At 44.2% G+C, this 17,718-nt stretch overlaps 4 protein-coding genes across 15 annotated transcripts in view; 2 read left to right on the top strand and 2 right to left on the bottom strand.

Moving 5' to 3' along the window:
* Positions 1–4,538, bottom strand: part of LOC1271052 (spectrin beta chain) — a 36,975-nt gene extending 32,437 nt beyond the window's left edge. For 9 of the 11 annotated variants that reach the window (XM_061653700.1, XM_061653696.1, XM_061653698.1 and 6 more), the window contains exon 1: positions 4,110–4,538. The gene's annotated coding sequence lies outside the window, so the exon portion shown is untranslated. Of the gene's footprint in view, positions 1–1,139; positions 1,552–4,109 lie in introns of those variants that run through there. The other 2 variants (XM_061653705.1, XM_061653706.1) reach the window with 2 other exon arrangements.
* A 3,963-nt stretch (positions 4,539–8,501) lies between these two features.
* LOC5666793 (uncharacterized) lies at positions 8,502–10,510 on the top strand. Its single transcript, XM_061659505.1, has 2 exons — positions 8,502–9,145; positions 9,214–10,510. Exons 1-2 carry the CDS (start codon positions 9,074–9,076, stop codon positions 10,402–10,404), a joined length of 1,263 nt encoding a protein of 420 aa, XP_061515489.1. The 5' UTR covers positions 8,502–9,073; the 3' UTR covers positions 10,405–10,510.
* Positions 9,797–12,886, bottom strand: LOC133393669 (uncharacterized). Of its 2 annotated transcripts, XM_061659503.1 has the most exons (4): positions 12,410–12,886; positions 12,023–12,344; positions 11,662–11,969; positions 9,797–11,593 (listed from the first exon to the last, which is right to left on the bottom strand). In XM_061659503.1, the coding sequence occupies exons 1-4, from the start codon at positions 12,522–12,524 to the stop codon at positions 10,446–10,448; spliced, it is 1,893 nt and encodes a 630-aa protein (XP_061515487.1). In that variant the 5' UTR covers positions 12,525–12,886; the 3' UTR covers positions 9,797–10,445. The 2 variants fall into 2 exon arrangements, with proteins under 2 accessions (XP_061515487.1, XP_061515488.1); XM_061659504.1 differs by having other exon boundaries at positions 12,023–12,886.
* Positions 12,887–14,575: 1,689 nt separating this feature from the next.
* LOC1271053 (signal recognition particle receptor subunit alpha homolog) lies at positions 14,576–17,446 on the top strand. The gene is made up of 2 exons (XM_309798.5): positions 14,576–15,026; positions 15,104–17,446. Exons 1-2 carry the CDS (start codon positions 14,910–14,912, stop codon positions 16,952–16,954), a joined length of 1,968 nt encoding a protein of 655 aa, XP_309798.4. The 5' UTR covers positions 14,576–14,909; the 3' UTR covers positions 16,955–17,446.
* Positions 17,447–17,718: the final 272 nt, after the last annotated feature.

Raw genomic sequence — 17,718 nt, 5'->3', positions numbered from 1 at the left:
TGAAAAAAACAAATCACTAACACACATACATACGCAAACATATTTATCTTTGTTGTGCCCAAAGTCAACCAAATAAACAGAGGACACACGAAACTGCAGAGCCACCGACACGACACGACCGGATTCGAAGCGCTCACCTGACCGACCCACCAACCTCAGGAGCTAGTTGGATGGGTTCTCGTGCGAACTTTGGAACGAACTAGGGGGGGTTCATCGATTTTCAGCGATTTTGTAAGCGCTACATCCACTTACTTCCTGTTGCATATCCTCGCACTACAATGGGAGGATATACGCAAGCGTTTCTTTACGCGAAACCACGAGTAAGTAACAGATTTCCTTAATGTTTCCTTAACTTTACGATCTTATTTTTGCAATCAAGAAAAGCGAAAAAGTCCATTTGTCTGGGTGTGAAAATCATTTTCCAAAAACAAACGAACGAAAAAAAAACAACAATTTCCCCCGCGCGCAAGCAGGGCTGCGGATACAGAAAGGAAATGAAAATAACAACACCAAGCACGAAAAGAACTCCTTCTAGGTGACACGAGAGAGTGAGAGAGAGAGAAAGGGAGAGAGGAATCTGAATAGAAGAAAAAACGGGCACACACTCACTCACTCACACATCCCAAGCGGAACGAAACTGCGGCTGACGGCAGCAGCACGTCGCGATTGCGCAATCTACCGGCAAAAGCGCGCTCTCTCTCCATCTCTCTCTCTCTCTCTCTCGCTAGCGCTCGCACTCACTAACGGCGCTTAATGTGCAAAAGAGCGAAAGAGAGAGTGCGCGTTCCATCCCTAGCAGCAGAGGTGGACACGCACGCACTTTACGGTGGAGAAATTGGAAGCAGAACCACGGTGTTAATGTGTGTGTGCATGTGAGCCGTTCCCTACCAAACACCAACACGTGTGGCTGTGTGTGTTGGGCTCTGTTCGGTACAGTCTGCGCGTTTTCTTCTTCACTTTCCGTGTGCGGTGTTTTATTACACCTCTCGCCCGTTCTATATTGCTTCTTTCACTTCTTCATTGCACCATCATTCACCTCACCTCCCCCCCCGTTTTTGCTTCCCCTTTTTCTTCGTCTCGTTCGCTTTTACCCTCTCACAGTCACAGACCAAACACAGTATCACTTGTTCACCATTTACCAGCAAGGGGGGAGAGCCCAAAAAGTACAGCACTGTGGTGTGTCTGTGAGGGTTCTGTTTCCTGTCCTCTGTGTGTGTCACTCACAGTTGCGCGCGTTTGCTTTTCTTTTTCTTCGTTTTGTTCTCTATAAATTTCACACACCACATGATGAGTCCCCTTTTTCACTGCATCAGGAGACAACTTCACTAATACTCATTGACCAGGACAACTTACACTAAGCACTAAAACTCAACTGAAGGAGTTGCTCCAGAATATTCTAACTCATCGGACACTAATTCGAAATGAAAATACTTCTCACCCGAGAAAATAACGAGTCTCGCTTCACACACACACACACACACACACACGGGTACGACACACTAATTCGATGTGGCGCTGCTGCTGTATGCGTTCCTTACCGGATCAAAAACTGCTCTGCACACGCATTTTAATGCATCCCGACTGAGCGCGATGTGTGCGATGGAGAAGCAGCCCGCAGCTTTCTCTCGTCGCTAATGGCGACCCCTTTCGGCCGTTCCTGCTCTCGCTCTTGCTCACACACAAATGAGAAACGCTCCCGCTCTAGCACGCTCTCCACTCTCGCTCGCCCCAAAACAGTTGTATGTTTATCTCTCTCTCTCTTTCTTTGCACGGGACTGCTACTGCTGCTGCCGCTTTGAGGTCAAATTCATAAAAACAGAACCCCAAATCTCGTCGTTCGTCCCCACGCAAAGTGTAAACGGCGCTGTTTCGCCCATCGCTTGCTCTCATTCGCTCCGGCACAGTCAGAGCGAGAGCAAGAGAGCGCGAGCGAAAGGGTGAAAGATCCACGCAGAGCACCGCAAGGGAGCTTTTTTTTCTATTCGTGTTCCCTTCTCGCGTTCCAAATCGTTCGTATAGATGGGTACGTGTGTGTGTGAGAGAGGTTGATTGGTCAAATGAACCGGTAAATTGCAAACAGCAAAACGAAAGCAAAATATAATTCATTTTGTATTTCATTGCAAATGCAGTTAAAATGAATTACGATTTGAATCAACTTCTATTACGCTCTTTCTTCTAGCTCTCCTCTTCGCTCACACACATACATAGCGTCGAAGTAACAAAAGAGAGAAAGAGAGAGAGAGAGCGCAGCAGTAAAAGATGAGCGATGATGTCATCAAGTAAAATAAAAATATCCCATCATTTCTCGCTTGCTCGCTCTCACTTGCGCTGCTTGCTCACGCGTACGGGCTTTTTCCGCAATCGGGCGCGCGTGAGGGAGTGAGCAGGCAAGCAAATTGGAATGAAGATGGCGTTGGAGTGTTCGCGTTTGGCTTTTTGATAGACGGCGACCGAATTTCTCTTCCCTGTTTCCTCATTTTCACGCAATAACACACACACACACAACCACTCCCTCGGTCGACCCATTTGATGCGTGTTGTTTTCCCACTTTGCTTTCGGTCTTTTCCCGCGGGGCTAGAAAACCCCTCTGCTAACGGTACAACGTGTAAGGGAAGTGAATGAAAGAGCAGTTCATCTTCATTTTCCACCTTCTCCCGTATACACTACACAGCCATGCACACACACACACACACACACACAAAGGGGGGAATAAAAACCTGCCTAAATAGATCGTATGGGCGTTGCCGCACGCCGCACAGCATTAGACGTCAACAAAAACCGTTTTGCGTTGGGTTGTTTTGTTCTTTCCTCACTATTTCACCAAATTTTCTCTACTTTTCTCCACAATTCACACAAATACACACCAACTGCTTTTGGCTGCTCTTCCGTGCGAGCGTGTGTCGCGCGCTGGCTGCCCTTTTATAACTTCACTTCAAGGCTTTTCGCCACAGAGTCGTCGACTTCCACACACTCGCAAAGCGCATCCGGCAGCACGCAGTGAATTAAACGCACGCGCACGCAGCAGCAGCACCCCAAAAATCTTCGATGGCGTTTTGACCAAAGAAAATTCACCTCCCCCCCCCCCCCCCCCTTCGTCGCAGCCTCGCTCACACACCCCAACAAATCCAACAGTTTCGCCACCTTGTGGCGGAAGAGAGATGCGTCGTTGCCGAGTTTTCCTCCCTGTTGTTCCTGGGAAGGTTTTCTTTTCCCCCTGGTTTTTCTTTTCCACCGTTCTTTAGAGCAGTCACAGACAACACACACACACACACACACACACACACACACACACACACACACACACACACACACACACACACACACACACGCACACACCCTACCGGAAAAACTCATTTAAGGTTGCAGCGGTCCTACTCAGCCTGAATACGTCCTGTTCCGTCTCTTTCGTTCGCAATGCAGCGAGAAAAGTCTTTCCCATTATCTCTCCTCTCTTTCACGCTCTATCCTCACTTCTCACTCGCAAACCAGTTACCGTCTCACTCGCACCCGGGGTGTTGAAAATGGTGTAACGACAAGCGCGGCTGCTCTCGCCGCTCCCTAAAGGGAATGGAAATCGCGTTTTCTGGCCTTCCCCCATTCGAGGCGAGAAAAATCGATAATTTGACGAAGAATTAGGGAATATTCTGCGTTTTTTTTTTTCTCTTTTTCGAGATGCGCTAGGAGGAGGCTCGTTCCATTTTCTTTTTCATATTTCAAATTCGATCTCCCATTAAATGAACACACAGATACACACACACACATGTAAGCTTCTTCTCACGCATTTTTCTCACTAAAGCGAAGACGGCAACGGCGACCCAAGGGCTACTTGGTCGGGAGCCAAGCGTCAGTACATTTTTTCTATCTTTCTCAGGTCATTCGAAAAGAAAAGCACAGCCACAACAACAACAAAGACGAAGACGAAGGGAAGAAAGAAGCAAGGGGAACCCAAATTTAGGGGCCACCGTCTGGCGCCTTCAGCGTACACACACACTCACACACACAGACACATGCACACACTTGCACAAAACGAGCAAAAGATTTTAGCTGAATATGGGAAAAACGAGCGACGGTTTGAAGTGAACTTATTTCTTCTTTTTTTTTCAATTTACCTTTTTCGTTATCTCTTCCTGCCGGGAAATTGAAGAAGTGCTAAAATATCTGCTCTGCTTGTATAGAGTACACCGCTACAGAATTTTTTTCTCTTAGGGCGCCACGCCACACCACTACACTTTGAACCGCCCCGCCGCACACACTCGCAGAACGACGGCAAATTTTCTTTCGCTTCCCTTTTGGCCGCCTGCAGTATGTATGTTTTCCTGATTTTGCTGTACAATTGGAACACTTTCTTAGCTACACTTTGAACCACACACAGACACACGGTTGTTGCACTACTTTTGGATTTTCTTTCACTTGATTTTTCACTTTTTTCTCTCACTCACTGATATCTGTGCGCGACGAACAACGCCACCGTTCTGCGAAATTGGCTGCTACACACTCCGAAAGCCCACACCGAAATGAGGCAGAGCGCCGTTTGACAATTACATCGGAGAGCACTTGCTGTAGTGAGAGCGAGACGTGCTGTGCCGCAGAGCGGTGCATTTGCGAGTGTGTGTGCGTGTGATGGACGGACCCAGCTAACATTGACTGACAGTTGGCGACAGTCAGCGGTGCGTTTGCAATACCCAACGAACGAAACAAGATTCAGCAAAATTCAAAAACTCTGAGTCAAAGTGGATGTAAAGGAGGTGTCGTCATGTAGAACATTTGACAATGAAGGCTTTAAAAAAAGGCAGAAAAATAGAATCGACGGTAGTTGTCAAATAGTTTACATTTGATAAACATGCGTTCAGCACTAAAAACTTATATTTTGAAACCAAACTTTATAAATCGGCTTTTTTCCCGTTACAGTGCGGCTGCTGCCTGTAAATTCTTCTTCTTTTTCTATAAGTTGACAGATTGTATGCTCGTGTGGCAGGCTGTTGGTGGGATACTTAGGCAGTGGAGCTTTCCTCTCTTTAAGAGCTTTCTCTTTCCCAAAGATCCAGGTGGGTCTTTTAAATTGCGCTTAACCAGCTCCCTTATGTCAGGGTACCGGCATTTGATTTTCAAACAAGGTAATAAACAGTGCTAGTCTTTGAGATTACAGCAATTATCCTCAGTACGCGATACTCGATATACAGGCGTCCCCCGAGTTACGACCCCCTCGAGTTACGACGATTCGCAGATACGACGATTTTGATTTTGACAGTTAAAAGTTGTCATTGAGACGAAATTGGTATATTTTTGGAATTGTTGTGCTTATAACCGTTACAAACACATTTCCATAGATTCTAAAACTCTCCGGTCTTGAATTTCTATATCGCTTTTGGTGAAAATAATACATTATCGAACATTATTTTAAATAACCCAAGTGCCACAAATCCACTAAACGACCACTAAACGGCTTCTAAACGACTCAAGTTCTCTACCTAAACGGAATATAGAAAGACTTCGTTTAGCAGACGGCAAACGACTCATGCATTCTAAAAATATCAAAAAAGCTGGTGGCGCTCTCTGTTGGTGGGATACCCCAACCAGTTGAGCTTCATCGCTTGGAAGAGAGCTTTTTCATTTCCTCTGTACTGTTGTATGGTTTCGCATTGAAGTTATGCATCGCTAGAACTAGAACGGCGATACGATTGTTTAAATACTAAACTCCAACGGAAACCACCAGCACTGAAGCAAGTGAGATTTGAGTAATGGTCGTTGGTGTTGATACCCACGTATCTGACCACACGACCATTCAAATAGATTTTTGCTCAGAAAGTTAGAAGGCTATATAGGTCATGATTAGATAAAGCTAGGCGAAACACATGGCAAGAAAAGGACAGCAATATAATGAGGAGTTGTAAAACGCCATCTATTGAGCAAACCAGTGAAGCTATGGAGCTTTCACTTTTTTTCTATGGATATTCAATTTTCCAGTCGTTTAAGCTTAATCTGTGGCGCTTGGGAAGCTCTCTTTCTCTCCAGGTCCCGATGGTATTCCTTCATCTGTGATTAAAAAATGCGTATTGATTTTTGTCCCATTACTGTATCGTTTATTTAGAAAGTCGTTAAATTCCGGTTCCTTTCCAATGTTATGGAAATGTGCATGGCTAGTGCCTGTACATAAGAAAGATGAAAGAACTAATGCCAAAAATTATCGCGGGGTGTCATTACTTTGTGCTTCGGCCAAGATTTTCGAATATGTTATTCACTTCTCATTCCTTAAGCGTGTAGTGCATTATATTTCACCTCACCAGCATGGCTTCATGCCCAAACGATCGACCTCTTCTAATCTCATGTCCCTAGTTTCGTTCATTTTCAACAACATGGCCTCTGGTCGTCAAGTGGACACGATTTATATTGATTTCAAGGCAGCATTTGATAGCGTTCCTATCAATTTGTTATTGGCCAAATTTGCTAAACTGGGATTTAATGAATCTATGGTCACCTGGTTGAAGTCCTATCTAGTTGGAAGATCTTATCGAGTCCGTGTCTTAAATTGTCTATCAAACCGCTTTGTGGGCCTGTCTGGTGTTCCGCAAGGGAGCGTTTTAAGCCCCCTTTTGTTTGTCTTGTTTGTAAATGACTGTGTAAACGTGCTTCCCCCGTTGGTCTTCTTATGTATGCGGATGACCTAAAAATTTTCTTTCCTGTCTCTTCTTCTGAGGATTGTGAACTTCAAAATGTACTTTTCTCTTTCTCTGTTTGGTGTGAACATAATGGCTTGCGTCTTTGTCCACTAAAATGCAACACCATCTCGTTTGGTCGGTCCACCCGTAAGGTACTTTGGAACTACACGTTGAGAGATATTCCCATCAATCGTGTAACTTCCGTCAGAGATCTTGGCGTCTGGTTGGATGAAAAGCTTGCGTTCAAAGACCATATCGACTTTGTCACAAGCAAAGCTTACCGTACTTTGGGCCTTATTACCCGTCTGTCTCATTTTATCCGTGATCCCTTGTGTCTCAAGTCTCTCTATTGTTGCTGGGTACGCCCCATTCTCGATTACGCTTGTGTGGTGTTCAACGCAAATTTACTCGACTTGCCACGAGGCGTTTTCTTTCGGGTCATGATAATGCAGTAATCCCGTCTTATTCACATCGTTGTCGACTCTTGAGTCTGGACTCGATAAAAACTCGCCACTCGCACTTGCAAGTTTGTTTCATTGCCAGCGTCATCCTTAATGAGCTTGATGTTCCTTATCTCTTATCTCCTATTTCCTTTTATGCCCCTTCCCGCCATCTTCGCAATAGGCCACCTCTCTATATTCCCACCCGTATACTCGATATGGGCTAAATGACCCATTCCTTAAAGCTCAGATTGCATTTAATTAGTTCTATCATTTGTTCGATTTTAACACTCCTTTATCCCTCTTCCGTTCTCGTCTTCACTCTTCCTCATCCTTATTCTTTCCTTAGTAATTAAGAAACATTGTTAAGCCCTCGAGGCGGACATTTGTAGAAATAAATAAATAAATAAATAAATGACCTATATAACCTTCTAACAACGACCATTACACAAATCTCACTTGCTTCAGTGCTGGTGGATTACATTGGAGTTTAGTATTTAAACAATCGTATCGCCGTTCTAGTTCTAGCGATGCATAACTTCAATGCGAAACCATACAACAGTACAAAGAAAATGAGAAAGTTCTTCTCCAAGCGAGGGAGCTCCACTGGTTGGGTATCCCACCAACAGATGGCACCTCCAGCTTTTTGCTATTTTTAGAATGCATGAGTCTTTAGGGGCGCCACAAATGTGGTCACTAATTTTTTAAAGAAGGACACGCAACACGCTTTGCGAACTACGTTTTGGTAGGGTTCGATTTATTCCTTTTTCTTTTAAGCCGCGGAACGGTGAGTTCGGGAGAGACGCGAAAATTAGTGTTGTTCGTTCGAAAGTTGCCGGAGAAGAAGTGTGCGTTTGGTAAGCCGGACGGATATGCGCGTGTCGGTGTTGAAACGTTTAGGACGAGAGAGAGCGTGTATGGAGCAAGCCACCGTTTTTATAGCTGCGGTGCAGCATGCTACCACTGTTTGTCCTGCTCTAGCTTTGTGTGCAGTCCCTGCCTAACTAGCCCGTTAAACATTTTCTGTCGGTAGTTCTAGGTGTGCGCACCAGATGGCGCTCTGGTCGATACAAGTCGTTTGCCGTCTGCTAAACGAAGTCTTTTTATATTCCGTTTAGGTAGAGAACTTGAGTCGTTTAGAACTCGTTTAGTGGTCGTCTAGTGGATTTGTGGCACTTGGGTTAAGAAAACTGCATATCTACAAATTCGCGTAAGTCGAGAACCGCGTAACTCAGGAACAGGCTGTACACTACACTAACCAGTAGCAAAGTTCCAAAGCTTTAGGACTAAATCCACCATGGACGAGTAAAAAATTGCATATAGTTAGTAGATGGTTCTACCGCGGTACCGGTAAACAGTTCTTCTTCTTCTATTTGGCCTAACGTCGGATATGCCGCCCTACCCAAATAGCCAGAATTGCTTAAGCAGCTCATTTTGGCACGCTAAAGATCGCTGCTCTAATTCGCCTTTTGCAGTAGATAAACAGCATCAAAGTTCCAGACAGGACTTTCAAAAAGCTGTTAAGCAGCTTCGTGTCATGGATTTGCAAGAAAATTTGCCTTAGCGTTTTGTTGTCAAGTAAGACTACATAACCTCAAAAAAAAAGGCGCGCTATCACACTTGTCAGGCATGGATTGTGTGAATGTGTTGGTGTGTTGGGTTGATGTGAGCTTTCTTCTGATATTCATTGTATGTATGTGCTGTATATGCTTAATGTGTTAAGTTAGTTTGATGTGTGTGTTATAGTTATAGTTAGAATTTAGTGTTATTTGTCTTTATTAGTGAGTTTTGAACAGTCGACCTCCGTGTCTATGTCATTTCCCTTTCCTATGTTAGCTATTTGCCCTGATGTCTCGATGTAACATCAAATAGCTATAAAAATAAATTCACCCATCCGAAATCATCACAACATTGCAACCACATAGACAAACTGCAGATATTCGCTGAGTCTCAGAAATTCCTGGAACAAAACCAACAATGTATTTCCAAACGACAACCCGTACCATTCCGGCAGAACACACAGGGCAGAAAGGCAGCAGAAAATCTACGGTGAGGTTGAACGAAAGATTTTTTTTGTATTTTGTTGCATATCTAATTCCAATTGATGACTTTTCCAGGCATACGTATCTATTTCCATCATCATAAATATAGTCTGGAAAATGCCTTTTAACATCGTTGAAACTGTAGATGGTAGAGGCCACAAGGAGCTGTTGGCCGTCCCTGAAACATGGATTCAAGGAACAAGCAAAGGGATAAATTACCTTATGTGGCCAAACGTCCGGCGAGCCGATAGTTTAAACGCGCTTTTACTAGATGATTCAAGCATGCCTTCTAATTCATGGGAGAGAATAATGTGCAAGATAAAACGTACAGGACTGGAAACAATCGCACAAGCTAATCGCATTATACAGGATATGTGTTTGGTTTCATCAACGGATTGTAGTGTTGTGCACGAAGAAAAGTTATGCAAACCTAAAAAGACGAAGCAACATGCTTTCAAACCAGACAACAGATTTCAACAAATGTTAGTTGAGGAACAGCCAAAAGAAGAGAGTAACGAGGCCATAGAATGCTTGAATGAAGACAATTCAATAGAATTTGAGGAAGAGGAATATTTGGAAAAGGATGAAACTAGCAGTGAAGTTGACCAACTTAAACTACACGATTCGGAACCTGCAAATCTCAGTACGAATGATCGCCTGGATAGATTAGAAAATACTTTGTTTATTGTATTATCAAAATTAAATATTCTTGCAGACAAAACAGTGATTACCACACCTGAACTTTCTCCTAGTATTGACGAACGATTGGAAAAATTAGAAAGAGCAATGTCTACAGTTTTGGCGAAATTGGATATTCTTCTAGATAAAACAGTTATTCCGGTATCCATGCGTCGCAAGAGAAATGACATAGGATTTCAAGTGGTCAGTAGCATAGAAGAGCTGTCAATTTTAGAATCAAACTTGGCCCAACCAGATTATTTCAATGAAGTTTCGTCATGGTTAGAACATAACATATGGGAAATCACCCCCGAAAATAGGATGATAGAAATTTTGGATCTAATTTTTTCAAAAAAATTTTTGACCCTCTGTAGTTGGACCGGCATAGGTAAGGGAAAAGAAAAAGTTCCTATGATGACACATAAAAATATTCTTGAATTATTTAGACTTCATGGCAGCACAGAAGAGGCTGTGGTCACCGATAAAGTTTTGGCTCGTTTTTTTATGAAAAAGCTCAAAAATGCAACAAAACGAGCTTATTCGAAGGGATTGCGAAAAAGTACACAGCACAAGTTCGAATCTGTTTGAATTCATTGTTTTGTTGTATAAAAATAAACTATGTGAATTTATTATTTCAATGTATGAATTAAAGGAATAAAAACATAAAGATCGGGTGTCCTGGTTTGTACTGCAACTAACTTGCATTTGATATCGTGAAAATTGAACGTAGTTTCCGCCCCTGACAAAGTTGATAATTTCCCAGCATAAATATGTAAAGCAGATGATTTGATAGGGTATTCAAAATAATCCCATTGCTTCAGGACTTCTCTGCCATGAAAGCTATGTAAAGAGGAAGAATTAGAATCTAATTTAATGAACCGGACAATTTTTTTCTGTTTCGTCAATACCCAACCATCGCGATCGTTGTCTTGCATTTTAAAATCTATGCTATTAGTGTTTTGTGTTTCTCCTTTGTACTGATAAACATTTTCCAGCTCCGATAATCTGTTTATAATTTGTTGAAGCTCTTGTCGTCGACCACGTAGTAGGTTTTTCAGAACTTGTAACAAATTTTCAAACGGGTAAGTTGACAAAGTAATTAACGGTCCGAAAAAAAACACTTCATCGTACACATGTAAAAGATTGTGCACATTACTTGTGAGAAATTTGTCTCCATAAACATTACTGTACTGGACAACGAATTCTTTTAACATTTCGTTTGCAACATGCCAATTATTTTTATACACGTTTGTTGATAGCATTGTAATAGAGCAAAACAGTAGCAAGAAGTGGTTATATACATAATCCGGTAAAACATCTTTAAGCACTACTATTCCGGCATAATGCAAGAATGAACTAAATTCTGTTGCTTTCCAATATTTTAGTACGTTCAGACCTCTAAATGGTCTGTGTATTTCTGATGGAAGTTTGATGCGTTGCAACAATTCCGAAATTTCACTGATGGCAGAAGCTGATAATTTTGCATGCAATCCTAGTGTACCATCTCTCCAACCTAGAAGCAATCTTCGCTGCACTCCCAAATCTATCAGGTGTAACCTATCTGATACAATTATGTCTCGAATCATATTCAAAAATGGAATTTCAAGCAATGGGCTACATTTCTTCTGATGTTGTCTATATGCTTTAGCTCGGAAATTCTTATCTGTGTGCATTTTATGATTCACCCCTTTAAAAATAACAGTATGTGAATCATGGTTGTATTCTCCGTGGCATGTGCATTTCAAGCAACTAATATATCCATTGAAATTTGTCACTCCTGTAATGATAAATATTGATTGATGATATTTAAACCTAAAATTCATGTTAGCTTTGTTATTTTGTTACCTTTTAGAAAACATCTAGCTGGAGAATCAGCTATAACTGCTCGAAGTTTGATTGCAATGGTTACACCATTGATGGTTGTTCCTTTCACCAATATTATCTTTAATTCTTCAACCAATTTCTTCAAATATTCATCCGCATTTCCCGGCTTGGTATTGCCGCAAAAAATCCCAGCAATCATTGGACGAACATTGGGCATATCATGTATATTGAAGAGAATCGGCCAAAACTGGAGACTGCTACTTTTGTAAAGAGGTAAACCATCCACAAATAAATTGAGCGACAGTGTTTCGAATGGTGGTCCCTGTTTACTAAATTTTAGAGTTAGATATTGATTATAACCAAAAAAGATATATTATCTTACCAAAAGAAGGATGAAAGACATTTTTGGATTCCATTATACCAAAATTGACCTCCATCAATCTTTGTTATTTCCGCCGGAGTCCTCTTTGTACGAAGCAGCGTTCTAGCATTTTCTGGAAGGTTTACTGAGTCGATATTTGATTTTAATAACTTTAACATCATGTTTATGGATTGATGTGTTTGGTTGGTGTATAAAGCCCAAAATTGCATTCCTTCTTCAAAGTCCATAGTGTCAAACTCATTAGAATCCGTTGTTACAGCCCCGTATTCATCTTCAGAATCTGAACTATCAGAAGATTGAACATCTGCAGCAGTAATTATCCCTAACAAAAAAGAAAAAAATATGCTTTTAGAATATGTATCTATATTCTGTTCTAACGCGACAAACCTGTAGTACCAAATATTTCACTCCCAACGGAGTTGTTCACATTAAATAATGACCGCTTTATACTGTCGCGTTTTCGATATATTTTTCCAGATCTTTTTAAAACTCGCGAAAACATGTTTGTTTGTGTATTCCGTTAATGATTTTTCACTCAGGTGATTTACGACGCCGTCATTTGACAGATGATAATATTTTGGTCAGTTTGCCAGCAAAGTTCCATAGAGTACCGTCTTTCAGTCTTAAATAGCTATGAAGTTCCACCAAGTTCGGTACGCGTTATTAAAAAGCCTTAAAGTTCGATCGTCAACCCTGCAGATAATACTAATCAGCCGCAAAGTTCCAAAGGGTACCGTGTGCTTGTTAAAAAGCTTTATGGTTCCACCAAGTACCGTTTCATCTCTTAATCAGCCACAAAGTACGACATCGGACCGATTTTTCGCTAAACAGCCCCAAATCAGCTATGGAGTTCAAGCTGGCTATTTGGGTATACAGGCTTTCGAGACTTAATTCATTACCACGCAGCCGGATACTAAATCCTTGCTACGGGGGGACGGTCCATTCTAGGCTTTAACCCATAACGGGCATGTTCCCAAATAGCCAGCTCGTACTTTATAGCTGATTTAGGGCTGTTTAACGAAAAATCGTTCCGATGTCGTACTTTGTGGCTGATTAAAAAATAGACGGTACTTTCCGGAACTATGGAGCTTTTTAACAGGCACATGGTACTCTTTGGAACTTTGCGGCTGATTAGCACTATGTGTAGGGTTCATGATGGAACTTTAAGGCTTGTTTAGAACGTGTACCGAACTTGGTGGAACTTCATAGCTTTTTAATGCATGACATCGGTACAAGGTGGGTCTTGTCAAAGTGTCAAAGACAGACGCCGCCAATCATCTCATTGCTGCTGTACAAGTTAGATTAGTTCTTTGAAGAAGGGATTTTGAAGCAAGTGATTGTGATTGTACAGTAAATTGTGATATGTTTCGTGTAATTTATGAATATTAAGGATTGAAAAATAAACACATGTACACAAACAAAATAAATCCTGTTGTTTATTTCATCGATGACCATTGCTTGAAAATAAAACACAAAGAAAAATAATCCCCGGCACCGTAGCTTAAGGAAGCTGCTTAGGCGCTATTTAGAAGGACCGCCTGGAACTTTGATGCTGTTTATCTACTGCAAAAGGCGAATTAGAGCAGCGATCTTTAGCGTGCCAAAATGAGCTGCTTAAGCAATTCTGGTTATTTGGGTTATTGAGTCGTTCGAGTTGACGACTGTACCATGGGACCATACAAACCGGTAAACATTTCTTAAGCACAAAAAACTTATAAAGTGGTTCATTAACAATCCCAAATAGCCAGAATTGCTTAAGCAGCTCATTTTGGCACGCTAAAGATCGCTGCTCTAATTCGCCTTTTGCAGTAGATAAACAGCATCAAAGTTCTATGTGGGTCTTTCAAACAGCGCCTAAGCAGCTTCCTTATGCCACGATGCCAGGGATTATTTTTCTTTGTGTTTTATTTTCAAGCAAGCGTCATCGATGAAATAAATAACAAGATTTGTTTCGTTTAAACACATATGTATATTTTTAAATCTTTTGTATTGATGATTACACAAATTTTTACACAATTTAATGATAATTCACAATCGCTTCACTCAATATTCATTCTTCAAGTAACGAATCTAACTTGTGCAGCAGCAATGAGATTATTGCCGGCGTCCGTCTTTGACACTTTGACAAGAGCCACCTTGAACCGATGTCATGCATTAAAAAGCTATAAAGTTCCACCAAGTTCAGTACCCTTTCTTAACAAGCCTTCAAGTTCCATCATGAACCCTACGCATAGTGCTAATCAGCCGCAAAGTTCCAAAGAGTACCATGTGCCTGTTAAAAAGCTCCATAGTTCCGCAAAGTACCGTTTATCTCTTAATCAGCCACAAAGTACGACATCGGAACGATTTTTCGTTAAACAGCCCTAAATCAGCTATAAAGTACGAGCTGGCTATTTGGGATATTTGACACCGACTCATCATAATTCCAACCGAAATCTTTCAAATTCAACACCACTGAAAATGTTTCATGGGTACAGCAACATTCAGCTTGGAAAAGGTAGCCGTACCCGCTGTTGACACCAGCCATGTTTACACACCAGCGCAAATTGACAGCGCCCGACACTGACAGTACGTGACAACGCAATCGGTTTCAAAACAATGTTATCGCCAACACAGCAAACTTTGGACTGGAAACGCTGTGAATATTAGCTGAGAAAAGGGTCGTGTTTTTTCTTTCCCAGCAGGACCAACAAAAAAACAGCCCACAGTGCAAAAGTATTCGCACGCACGAGACCGCACGCCATTGTTGCCATTTGTTGTTGTTTTCCGTTTTCCATTTGTTATTAGGTAGTATTTTACGTTGTTTTGTTTTGCCCAGACCCAGACCGAGGCGTTGTTATTTAGTTGCGTAGTACCAGTATAGTGCGTGTTCACGTGAGGCAGCAGCATGTTGGACCTATTCACGATCTTCACCAAGGGTGGCATCGTGCTGTGGTGCTTCCGCAGCACCAACCAGCTCTTTGCCCCGTCAGTAAATGCGCTTATTAAGAGCGTCATCCTACAGGTAATGTGGGATTCCTCTTCCCGCAATTCCCGTGGTCAGGCAGCCAAATAATTGACAGCTTCTCTGCCTCCTTTCAGGAACGTTCCGGCGTGTACGATCACGATGGCCTGTCGCTCCAGTACAAGCTGGACAACGAGTTCGAGCTGGTGTTTGTGGTCGCGTTCCAGAAGATACTGCAGCTCTCCTACATCGACAAGTTTCTGAGCGATGTGCATCTGGAGTTTCGCGACCGGTACAAGAACGATCTGCGCGTCGACAATCGCAACTATGGGGCGGACTTTGAGTTCGGGGCCGACTTCCGGCGCATCCTCGAGCGGGCGGAAAAGTGGGGCCGACAGCAGGCCACCATGCCGAAGCAGATGCGCAGCTACGAGGATTCGGCCAAATCGAAGAAAACGGTCGCCTCGATGATTGAGCGCAAGGGCGAGGAGAAGCCACCGGCCGGGGCGGGCAGTGGCAGCAAGAAGTCGGTCAAGATAGCGGAGAAGAAGAAGGCGGCGAGTGAGCTGCTGGCGGACAGTGACGGGATGGAGGCGCCCCGTTCACCCCGCTCCAACGGGAGCCCGCCCGAGCTGGGCGAGGATCTAATTATGGAGAGCCGCAAAAAGTTTGCGGAAAAGATGAAGGGTGGCAGCGGTGGCGGCGGCAAGGGTAGCAAGCTGGAGAAGCAAAAGTCGCCGAAATCGCCGCAGCAGCCGCAGAAGGGCAAGCAGATGCGCGTGTGGGATCTGGGCGGCAACACGAAGGATCTGCCCAACCTGGACCGCAGCAAGGATCGGCCGGAGGACGTGAAGAGCGACTTCACGCCGAACGATCAAATCATTGGCAGCATGCGCGGTGGCATCCGCGATCTGGCCGTTGAGTCGGACAGCGAGGAGGACGATGAGGACGAGGACGAGGAGGAGGAAGAGTACGAGGAGCAGCAGCAGCAGCGTGGTGGCAAAAAGCCATCCTCCTCCTCCCGCGGGGGCATGTTTTCCATGTTTAAGGGGCTGGTCGGGTCGAAGAATTTAACCCGCGACGACATGCAGCCGGCGCTGGACAAGCTGCGCGACCATCTGATCGGCAAGAACGTCGCGTCGGACATTGCGCAGAAGCTGTGCGATTCGGTGGCGGGCAAGCTGGAGGGGCGCGTGATCGGCACGTTCGACACGATCGCCACCACGGTGCGGAACACGCTGACCGAGGCGCTGGTGCAGATACTGTCGCCCAAGCGGCGCGTCGACATACTGCGCGACTGTCTGGAGGCGAAGCGGGCCGGCCGCCCGTTCGTGATGAGCTTCTGCGGCGTGAACGGGGTGGGCAAGTCGACCAATCTGGCCAAGATTTGCTTCTGGCTGATCGAGAACAATCTGAGCGTGCTGATTGCGGCGTGCGACACGTTCCGGGCCGGTGCGGTCGAGCAGCTGCGCACGCACATGCGCCACCTGAACGCGCTACACCCGGCGGAAAGGCATGGCGGCCGCAGTATGGTGCAGCTGTACGAGAAGGGATACGGGAAGGATGCGGCCGGCATTGCGATGGAAGCGATCCGGTACGCGAACGATAGCAAGATCGATGTGGTGCTGATCGACACGGCCGGCCGGATGCAGGACAATGAGCCGCTGATGCGTGCGCTCGCGAAGCTGATCAAGGTGAACGAACCCGACCTGGTGCTGTTTGTGGGCGAGGCGCTGGTGGGGAATGAGGCGGTCGATCAGCTGGTCAAGTTCAACCAGGCGCTGGCCGATTACTCGTCGAGCGAGCGGCCCCACATCATCGACGGCATTGTGCTGACGAAGTTTGACACGATCGACGACAAGGTCGGTGCGGCCATCTCCATGACGTACATTACCGGGCAGCCGATCGTGTTCGTGGGCACCGGGCAAACGTACACCGATCTGAAGGCGCTGAACGCGAAGGCCGTTGTGCATGCGCTGATGAAGTAGGGGGGCTACTTGAAGGGGGGAGCAGTGGTCAAAGGGTTCATATCTCCCCGGGGGTTCATCCAATCCTTACACATGCAGCTAGTCACACAAATACACACACACACACCCATTCATTTCATACAAACAACTGGATAGAAACCCTTTAATGGCAATGGTTACCATTAATTCCAATTTGAATTCCACCCACAATCCAATTTCGTGCAATCATTTAACCGGAAATCACACAGCGAACACCCACGCAACTAGCCGAATCTAGATAATTAATAGTTGGGAGAGGAAGGGGAAAAGGAAGGTGTATTAGGGCGAGGGGGGGTCGGTGATGCCCCCATCCCCACAAACCAATTAGAAGGGGAGTGATTTTTTTTTCTTCTAGGGGGTACATTCGGGAAAAAAGGAAAGGATGTCACGACAAAATCAAGGATCTTTTATGAGAAAGCGATAAGAAACAAAAAAGGAGGCGTGAAAAATATATACAAAAAATATTCCTTACAAGCAGCTTTGTTTTTTTTCTACTTACCTTCCCCCGAATGAATGAGAAAATCCAATTACGCAAAACAGTGCGCGGAGTTGGGTTATGTTTGGACGATGTTTGTACCGCACACCGCACCCTCCCTGTCGTCCTGGGTTTGTTTTTATTACCTCAAAATTGGATAGCAGCTTCATAAGCGTAACAAACGAATTTTCTTGGACATTGTTCTTCCATTTTCTCGCCCACTGTTCCGCCCCTTCCATCCCAATTTCCTCGAACGATCCTGGGGAGATGG

The sequence above is a fragment of the Anopheles gambiae genome, chromosome 3 (assembly GCF_943734735.2).
Source record: "Anopheles gambiae chromosome 3, idAnoGambNW_F1_1, whole genome shotgun sequence".
Classification (NCBI taxonomy): Eukaryota; Metazoa; Arthropoda; class Insecta; order Diptera; family Culicidae; genus Anopheles; species Anopheles gambiae.
This window is presented reverse-complemented; position numbering and strand designations above follow the sequence as displayed.